We start from the raw sequence: 9,767 nt of genomic DNA on the forward strand, positions 1-9,767 counted from the left end.
CCCCTTCCTTGCTCTGCTGCTTTCAGGATATGAAAACGTGTACCTTGTGTAGACGCCGCCCCAGGAGGCAGAGGGTTGAGCGGGGCAGGGGCAAGCCTCAGGAACCTAGCCAGGGCTCTGCTGTGCTGCCCGAGGGGGAAGCCACGACAGGCACCTGGGAACCTGGGAAGCAGAATTGGCACAGGCATCCAGGAGATTTGATATTTATTTTGTTTCCAGATCAGCTGACAGAGGTCAGCAGAGGGTGGGTGTCCTGAAGAGGAGGCCAGAGAGGTCTGCCTGCCCCTCCCATGGGGCCTGCAGCCAAGGCACGAGCTTGGCACCCTTCTACCTGTCCTTCTCAGAGCTGGATCTGAACTCGGGGCTGGCGCTGCGGCCTGGTCCTCTTACCCCATTACCCTCAGTATCCTTAAGCGAAAAAAGACCCAGATCTGGAGTCCAGATTGGTGTCCAGGTCAGAGGCTGTGAGCACATAATTTGTGCACACTCTGCATGCACGTCATCCCTGCCGGGCCTGCTCTGCCCCTGCCTGCAGGCCTGAGAACCCCCACCCCACCCTCACTGCTACACACTGCCTCCTGCTTAGAAGCCCTGGAAGGTGCAGCAGCCACTGGGGATGCTGGAGACGTGGGCGTGCTCTGCATGAGCGGCCACCTGGAGCAGGATCCCTTGGCCGCAAATGCTAGTGTTCTGTGTCGGTCCCTGGTGCTGCCAGTGCTGGGCCTGGTTTTGGGGCCCAGCCAGGTGACCAAGCAGGGCACGAGTTGTGACCCTGGCCACATCAGGGGCTCCTGAAGCCACCAGCCCCAGCACATCAGCATCTGTGTCATCCAAGCTGCTGTGAAGGACGAGGGGGCAGGCCCAGGCACTAGTGGCAGGTGCAGCCACCAGATCACTAAGTAGAACCCCAGTGCTTGGGGACAGGTGTCCAGAGCCAAAGGAGCTGTTGAGTGAGGAGATTAGAAGGAGCACAGAGCCACTGCTGTCTATGGTGGCCAGGACACTGCCCACAGGGGTCACAGGAGTTTGTGGGAGTGGTAGGCAGAGGTCGGGAGGGGGCCTTCCAGAATGCAGGGCTGCCTGCAACATGGCCAGCAGCTCTGGACCAGCAGAGGGGCTGCGGGTGGTGGACAGGACACCCTGGGGCACAGCCAGCTGCAGTGCCGGCTCCAGGGAGGGTGTGGGCCCCACGGAGGGTGCCTGCAGCCCCAGGTCTCTGAGTAGTGGCCTCAGTAGGGCCTCCCCGGCGAGGTCTGGGGTGGGGGCCAGTGCTGCCCTGTGTAGCACAGCCGCCAGGCTTGGGTTGGTGGCTCGGGCCCCAGGGCCCAGGGGCGTCCCGTCACTGTGGCATAGCAGCGGACAGAGGCCCTCTGTGCCCTGCGCGGCCAGAGCCCCAGCCAGGGCCATGTCTACCAGGAAGCCCTCCTGAGCCAGCGTGCTGGGGCCAGCCAGCAGCTGTGGCCAGGGCAGACGGCCGAAGTGCGTGTGCAGCAAATGCAGAGTCTGCAGAGCAGACGGCAGCCCCAGGCCTGGGGCCAGGGTCCGGGCTGGGCCCGACGTCAGGGCGGTCGATCTGCCCGAGGTGCCGTTATGGAAGAGACCCCAGAACGTGGCACCTGCAGGGGAGAAAGGGGTCACACAGGACTCGGTGACACGGGGGTCGGGAGTCACTGCCTGGGCTGGAGACTGGGGTCGTTAACCAGGCCCGGGGGCATGACCCCTCGGACCTTAGAACAGGGGCCACAGCCCAGAGTGGAGGCTCCTAACTCTCCTGGGTCCTGCCACCAACCGGCCTTGAGCTTGGGGCCCGAGTTCCTGGGTGCCGAGCAGGCCTGGGGTGGAGGGTCACTGACCTAGCCCCGTGGCATGAGGGTGCACCACTGCCAGACACAGAGCTGCTCCCACTCCGGCATCCACCACGTTGCCGCCCGTGGCAAGCAGCTCTCGGCCCAGGTGGGAGCACGTGGCTGCAACAGAAAGAGACGGTGTTGGGTGGGGAGGGTCCGCAGCCAGGGCCCCTCCACCGTCCCTTCCCCAGCACCTCCCGGCACTGACCTGCAGGGCTGATGGTGGCACCGCGGTGGTACACGCCGGGGGTGTGGGAGTGCCCACTGGGTGGGGCTGCTCCTGAGCCCGGGCTTCCTGTGGGGTCGCCCCTGGCATGGAGTTGCCTGGCGGCCAGCGAGAGGCCAACAGCCAGCAGCAGCAGAGCAGCAACTAGGCGAGCCCAGGCCCCGGTCAGCCTGTCAACCTTTCTCCTGCCGAGACAGGTGTTCTGAGCTGAGGTTGGGGTCGGGGGCAGCCAAGAATCCCAAGAGAACCCTGGGAATATTTCCCAAAAGTTTTGGTCTAACTTGGGAGAGGAGTTCAAGCCGGCCAAGGAGAAGGTCCTCCTGGCACAGTGCAGACAGGACATGGTGCCCGGGAGGGGTTTGGGGGAGCAGGGCTGCTGGGGTGGGCATCTCTGAGGAGGACGCTGGAGAGGCAGGCTTGGGCCAGGCTGGCGTGAGGCCTGTGGGGTGGCTTGGCTGGCGGGACGAGTGGGCCCTGCCAGGTGTTGCCAGGCTCCAACTTGCTGAGCAGGTGCTTCCTGCACCTCCTGGCCTCTCCCTGTTCACCCCGAATGTTCTTGGAGCCCAGCCAAGCATGGGGGGCCTGCCCCCACCCCCACCTTTGGGGCTCCAGAAGGGGGGACTCGCTGGCCTTGGGCCTGAGTTGCCGGGTGCCTAGGCTGGTCCTTGGCTCACCTCAAGGAGTCCTGGGGGCTCCAGGAATTGGGAATGACCAGCTCCAACGTCTCTGTCTCCTCCTCCTCCTCCTCAGATCCCAAGCTTGGATCCCAGAGCGCCAGCTTTTGGTAGAGCACAGGCCCTGCGGCGGGTTCCATGGCCCCTTTGGTGCTCACACCAGCTCTCCTGCTGGTCAGCCTCCCCCACTGAGTCCCGGCCTCGCCTGCGCTGGGCGGTGGGTGGGGGTGGGGAGGTGGAAGCAGCCCCGGGGAAAGGTGGTGTGGAATCTAGAACAGGTCTGGGCAGAGCGCAGGGCCAGGGCGGCTGCGAGCGATTGCCCCATCAGGGCATGGGGCCTAGGGGCTCTCGGGGCTGGGGGCTCGGGAGGGCGTGCAGCCCGGAGGGGTGGGAGGAGCCCAGCCTCGGGGCGGCACCGCAGGCCTGAGACCAGGCCAGGACCCCCGTGGCCCCCTGAGCTTCGCGGGTCGCCCCTGGATCCCTCTGCCCGTTGGGGACGCAGTGTGGTGTGGGTCAGGCTCAGCATGCGACTCGGCACTGGTGTGGGCAGCCAGGGCCTTCTCTGGGAGGGGCCTGCAGGGTGGGACTCCCTGGGGTGTCATCGTGGGGCTCCTGTCCAGCAGGTGGCACTGCAGGCCTCCTGGGGCCCAAACGCTGCCACGGCAGCCACTGTGGACACACAGGGGTGGGGCGGGGGGGGGCCCTCTGCTCCCCACACACCTGTGCTGACCTGTCCCCCGTGATCACGGTGCACCGCCATCTTGCCAGCCTCACATCCTGACTCCCAGTCATGTCCCCGCCTCCCGTGGCCGGGTCAAGTCCACCCCCCCTGTGTGCTCTCTTGTGCCCAAGATGGTGAATCCGAGAAACCACCAATAAGCCGACACCGATGCAAACAAACGAGGGTTTATTTACAAGCTCGAGCTTGGGTCCAAGTGTACCCGACGCAGCGGAGCGGGGACTTGGACCCCGAGACTAAGACGCTCAGCAACTTTATAGGGGCCCATGGCCAATGGGATACACAGAAAGTTACACAGTCATGCTGGTCCACTGAGCTGGATTTCGGGTTAGGGTGTGCCCTGGTCTTTGACTAGGGCGGGGCAGTGCCCTAGGTAATAAGCAGGTCAGCACAAGGCGGGTGCAGCACAAAATAGAGTCAGTCCTGCTCTGCTTATAGGGGATAGGGGATTTTGTTAAATTTCCTGGGTCCCACATTCCCCCCTTTTTCAGAGGATCCTATACAGGACCCAATCATGGGTCCAGGTTGCTCTCAGAGTGAGCCAGGGGAATGATTAAACCAGGATTCTCACCAACCTTGTTGCTGTTCTCACTCTTATTTACAGTTAAGGCAGCACATAACCCCCCCCACCCTTTGTTGTAAGAAGACTAAGTCTAATCCCCTTCTATTTTGAAGGACAACCTAGGATTAGGGAGTCTTGGAGGTGGGAAATAAGTGAGAACGGTGCAGTCTTAGCTTTAGGGGATTGTCCTTGTCTGGTTGGCTTTTCCATTCTGTAACAAAGTCCTTGAGAATGGTGTGTGGGTCAGCTGGCCGGACGTGGGTGTAGTGGACCCAGGGAGTAATCCCGTTGACCTTGAGAGCGGTGGGAGTGGTCAGGATCACAAGGTAGGGTCCCTCCCAGCGAGGTTGAAGTGTCTGGTGTTGGTATCTCCGCACGTACACCCAGTTACCTGGCTGATATCGATGGGGGTCCAGGGGTGGCCCAGTCTCATAGAGGGCCCTCAGCTTAGGCCACACCTGCTCATGGGTTCGTTGTAACATTTGGAGGGAGAAAAGAAGTTGGTGATCATCAAATTCAGCAAGCACCTCAGGTTTTAAATTGGGGATAACAAAATAATAATAATAATAATAATAAATTGGGGATAACAGGTGGAGGAAGACTGAGCATGATTTCGTAGGGAGTCAGTCCCATCTTATATGGGGAGTTCCTCACCCTGTATAGGGCAAAGGGGAGGAGAGTCACCCAGTCCCGCCAGTCTCCAGGGCTAATTTAGTTAAGGTCTCCTTTAATGTTCTGTTCATCCTCTCTACCTGTCCTGATCTCTGGGGCCTATATGTACAATGTCATTTCCAATCTGCCCCAAGTACTAGGACCACTCCTCGTGTTACCTTAGAGACGAATCCTGGGCCGTTGTCTGATCCGATCCTAACAGGAAAACCATACCTCGTAAGATGTCTTCCAGCAGTTTCTTGGTCACGGTCTGTGCCGTTTCATGTTTGGTGGGAAATGCCTCTGCCCATCCTGAAAAAGTATCTACAAACACTAGTAAATACCTATACCCGTATTTTCCAGGTTTTACCTCAGTGAAGTCCACTTCCCAGTAGGCTCCTGGGCGGTCCCCTCAGAGCCGGGTGTCCGGGTTAGATCCATGGGCAGAGGCATTTGTTAATTGGAATGCGCAGCAGCTTACCACAATCTATTCGATCTTTGCTCGAGAGTCTTTAATAGTGATCTTTGCATGTCTATGAGGTCTTCCATCTTCCTCGTTCCCATGTGAGTACTCCGATGCATTTGGGATAGGACTTGCCATCCTAGTTCCTCTGGCAAGATGATGCTGGAGTCTGCGGCCCTCCACCAGCCATGCAAGCACTGGGTCATAGGCTAGCGTTTGATCCAGTGTAAGTCAGCATCAGTATAGTTGGGGGTGTCAGGCAGGGTCTGTGCCCCCAGATCGGGTAGCATGTTAGCTAAGACCTGGGTCACCAGAGGGGCCGCCTCTTTTGCTTTTAAATCGGCTAGCCGGTTTCCGCTGGCTACTGGCGTGTCTGCATTTTGGTGCCCCGGACAACAGATGATGCCTAGGGCCTCGGGCAACCAGAGGGCCTTTAGGAGTTCAAGAATCTCCGTTTTGCTTTTAACAGTCTTTCCCTCTGCTGTTGGAAGCCCTCTCTCCCTGTAAAGGGCTCCATGGATGTGAGCGGTGGTGAAGGCGTACCTGCTGTCGGGGTAGATGTTTATTCGTTTACCTTCCCCCATGGTCATTGCCTTGACCAGTGGGATCAGTTCTGCCCGTTGAGCCGACGTTCCGGCTGCCAGTGGCTCTGCCAGACAGCTGGCCATTGATGCCTTTCTCAGGGTCCATCCATTCAAAGGTGAAGAGGTCTTGGCTCCTGGGCGCTAAAGGCAGGCTGAAAAAGGCATCTTTTTTTTTTTTTTTTTTGCATCTTTTAAATCTAATACTGTATATCAAGTTTTGTCTGGAGGCAGGGTGGAGAGGACGGTGTATGGGTTTGGACCATAGGGTGCATATCCTCTACTCGCCGGTTGACTTCCCTCAAGTCCTGGACTGGCCTGTAATCGTTAGAGTGCGGTTTCTGAACCAGCAGCAAGGGAGTGTTCCATGCCGATTGGCAAGGCCTTAATATGCCCGAGTCCAGTAGTCGCCGTATGTGGGGTGTGATTCCCTTTCGTGCTACCAGAGGCATGGGGTATTGGCAGGCCCTGACAGGGTCTGCCCCCAGCTTTAGTTCTATGTATATGGCCGTTCGATGTTGGGCCAGCACGATTCCCCCAGTTTCTGCCCACGCTTGGGGAAATTCCCGCAGCCAACGGTCAATGTCAGTCATTGGCGCTGAGGGCATTTGGTAGAGACGATATTCGTCTTCTAAACTCAGGACAAGCACCTGAATCGGGTGCCCCTTCTTGTTTAGGACATTTGCCCCTTTGAGGTGGAAGCAAATTTGTGCCCCCATCTTGGTGAGCAAATCCCGACCTAACAATGGGTAGGGACACTCAGGGATGACCATGAAGGAGTGGGATACCTGGCCTGTGCCGAAATCCACAGTTCTTCGGGTAGTCCATGAGTATTGTTTGGTGCTCATGGCCCCTTGCACCCATGAAGTTTTGTTTGCCAATTTTCCTTGGGGTTGTAATAAAACTGAATGTCGTGCCCCAGTGTCGACTAGGAATTCAACAGGTTGCCCCTCCACTTTAAGAGTTACCCTGGACTCGGGGAGGGGTGCCGAACCCTGACTTTCCTAATCGTCCAGGTCCTCCATTTCTTTTTTTTTTTAAATTAATTTTTATTGGTGTTCAATTTACCAACATACAGAAAAACACCCAGTGCTCATCCCGTCAAGTGTCCGCCTCAGTGCCCATCACCCATTCCCCTCCAACACCCGCCCTCCTCCCCTTCCACCACCCCTAGTTCGTTTCCCAGAGGTAGGAGTCTTTATGTTCTGTCTCCCTTCCTGATATTTCCCAACATTTCTTTTCCCTTCCTTTATATTCCCTTTCACTATTATTTATATTCCCCAAATGAATGAGAACATACACTGTTTGTCCTTCTCCAATTGACTTACTTCACTCAGCATAATACCCTCCAGTTCCATCCACGTTGAAGCAAATGGTGGGTATTTGTCGTTTCTAATTGCTGAGTAATATTCCATTGTATACATAGACCACATCTTCTTTATCCATTCATCTTTCGATGGACACCGAGGCTCCTTCCACAGTTTGGCTATTGTGGCCATTGCTGCTAGAAACATCGGTGTGCAGGTGTCCCGACGTTTCATTGCATCTGAATCTTTGGGGTAAATCCCCAACAGTGCAATTGCTGGGTCGTAGGGCAGGTCTATTTTTAACTCTTTGAGGAACCTCCACACAGTTTTCCAGAGTGGCTGCACCAGTTCACATTCCCACCAACAGTGTAAGAGGGTTCCCTTTTCTCCGCATCCTCTCCAACATTTGTTGTTTCCTGCCTTGTTAATTTGCCCCATTCTCACTGGTGTGAGGTGGTATCTCATTGTGGTTTTGATTTGTATTTCCCTGATGGCAAGTGATGCAGAGCATTTTCTCATGTGCGTGTTGGCCATGTCCATGTCTTCCTCTGTGAGATTTCTCTTCATGTCTTTTGCCCATTTCATGATTGGATTGTTTGTTTCTTTGGTGTTGAGTTTAATAAGTTCTTTATAGATTTTGGAAACTAGCCCTTTATCTGATATGTCATTTGCAAATGTCTTCTCCCATTCTGTAGGTTGTCTTTTAGTTTTATTGACTGTATCCTTTGCTGTGCAAAAGCTTCTTATCTTGATGAAGTCCCAATAGTTCATTTTTGCTTTTGTTTCTTTTGCCTTTGTGGATGTATCTTGCAAGAAGTTACTGTGGCCAAGTTCAAAAAGGGTGTTGCCTGTGTTTTCTTCTATGATTTTGATGGACTCTTGTCTCACATTTAGATGTCTCATCCATTTTGAGTTTATCTTTGTGTATGGTGAAAGAGAGTGGTTCAGTTTCATTCTTCTGCATGTGGATGTCCAATTTTCCCAACACCATTTATTGAAGAGACTGTCTTTCTTCCAATGGATAGTCTTTCCTCCTTTATCGAATATTAGATGACCATACATTTCAGGGTCCACTTCTGGGTTCTCTATTCTGTTCCATTGATCTATGTGTCTGTTTTTGTGCCAGTACCACACTGTCTTGATGACCACAGCTTTGTAGTACAACCTGAAATCTGGCATTGTGATGCCCCCAGCTATGGTTTTCTTTTTTAAAATTCCCCTGGCTATTCGGGGTCTTTTCTGATTCCACACAAATCTTAAAATAATTTGTTCTAACTCTCTGAAGAAAGTCCATGGTATTTAGATAGGGATTGCATTAAACGTGTAAATTGCCCTGGGTAACATTGACATTTTTACAATATTAATTCTGCCAATCCATGAGCATGGAATATTTTTCCATCTCTTTGTGTCTTCCTCAATTTCTTTCAGAAGTGTTCTATAGTTTTTAGGGTATAGATCTTTTACCTCTTTGGTTAGGTTTATTCCTAGGTATCTTATGCTTTTGGGTGCAATTGTAAATGGGATTGACTCCTTAATTTCTCTTTCTTCAGTCTCATTGTTAGTGTATAGAAATGCCATTGATTTCTGGGCATTGATTTTGTATCCTGCCACGCTACCAAATTGCTGTATGAGTTCTAGCAATCTGGGGGTGGAGGCTTTTGGGTTTTCTATGTAGAGTATCATGTCATCGGCGAAGAGGGAGAGTTTGACTTCTTCTTTGCCAATTTGAATGCCTTTAATGTCTTTTTGTTGTCTGATTGCTGAGGCGAGGACTTCTAGAGCTATGTTGAACAGCAGTGGTGAGAGTGGACATCCCTGTCTTGTTCCTGATCTTAGGGGAAAGGCTCCCAGGGCTTCCCCATTGAGAATGATATTTGCTGTGGGCTTTTTGTAAATGGCTTTTAAGATGTCGAGGAAAGTTCCCTCTATCCCAACACTCTGAAGGGTTTTGATCAGGAATGGATGCTGTATTTTGTCAAATGCTTTCTCTGCATCTAATGAGAGTATCATATGGTTCTTGGTTTTTCTCTTGCTGATATGATGAATCACATTGATGGTTTTACGAGTGTTGAACCAGCCTTGTGTCCCGGGGATAAATCCTACTTGGTCATGGTGAATAATTTTCTTAATGTGTTGTTGGATCCTATTGGCTAGTATCTTGTTGAGAATTTTTGCATCCATGTTCATCAGGGATATTGGTCTGTAATTCTCCTTTTTGGTGGGGTCTTTGTCTGGTTTCGGAATTAAGGTGATGCTGGCCTCATAGAACGAATTTGGAAGTACTCCATCTCTTTCTATCTTTCCAAACAGCTTTAGTAGAATAGGTATGATTTCTTCTTTAAACGTTTGATAGAATTCTCCTGGGAAGCCATCTGGCCCTGGACTCTTGTGTCTTGGGAGGTTTTTGATGACTGCTTCAATTTCCTCCCTGGTTATTGGCCTGTTCAGGTTTTCTATTTCTTCCTGCTCCAATTTTGGTAGTTTGTGGCTTTCCAGGAATGCGTCCATTTCTTCTAGATTTCCTAATTTATTGGCATACAGCTGTTCATAATATGTTTTTAAAATCGTTTGTATTTCCTTGGTGTTGGTAGTGATCTCTCCTTTCTCATTCATGATTTTATTAATTTGAGTCTTCTCTCTCTTCTTTTTAATAAGGTTGGCTAATGGTTTATCTATCTTATTAATTCTTTCAAAGAACCAACTCCTGGTTCTGTTGA

The 9,767-nt window shown here is 53.0% G+C and overlaps 1 protein-coding gene across 1 annotated transcript; it reads right to left on the minus strand.

Moving 5' to 3' along the window:
- Positions 1-559: 559 nt before the first annotated feature.
- On the minus strand, positions 560-3,435 carry GGT6 (gamma-glutamyltransferase 6). The gene is made up of 4 exons (XM_041770718.1): positions 2,748-3,435; positions 2,056-2,258; positions 1,854-1,967; positions 560-1,616 (listed from the first exon to the last, which is right to left on the minus strand). Exons 1-4 carry the CDS (start codon positions 2,885-2,887, stop codon positions 583-585), a joined length of 1,491 nt encoding a protein of 496 aa, XP_041626652.1. The 5' UTR covers positions 2,888-3,435; the 3' UTR covers positions 560-582.
- Between the last annotated feature and the right edge of the window lie 6,332 nt (positions 3,436-9,767).

The sequence above is a fragment of the Vulpes lagopus genome, chromosome 10 (assembly GCF_018345385.1).
Source record: "Vulpes lagopus strain Blue_001 chromosome 10, ASM1834538v1, whole genome shotgun sequence".
Classification (NCBI taxonomy): Eukaryota; Metazoa; Chordata; class Mammalia; order Carnivora; family Canidae; genus Vulpes; species Vulpes lagopus.

Bases quoted from the DNA above. Each gene is read 5' to 3' on its own strand.
- GGT6 (XM_041770718.1), bottom strand. From the start codon at position 2,887: ATGGAACCCGCCGCAGGGCCTGTGCTCTACCAAAAGCTGGCGCTCTGG. The intron at 2,259-2,747 runs GTGAGCCAAGGA...CTGTCTCGGCAG, and splicing joins AGCCCCCAGGACTCCTTGAG to GAGAAAGGTTGACAGGCTGA. The intron at 1,968-2,055 runs GTCAGTGCCGGG...TTTCTGTTGCAG, and splicing joins TGCCACCATCAGCCCTGCAG to CCACGTGCTCCCACCTGGGC.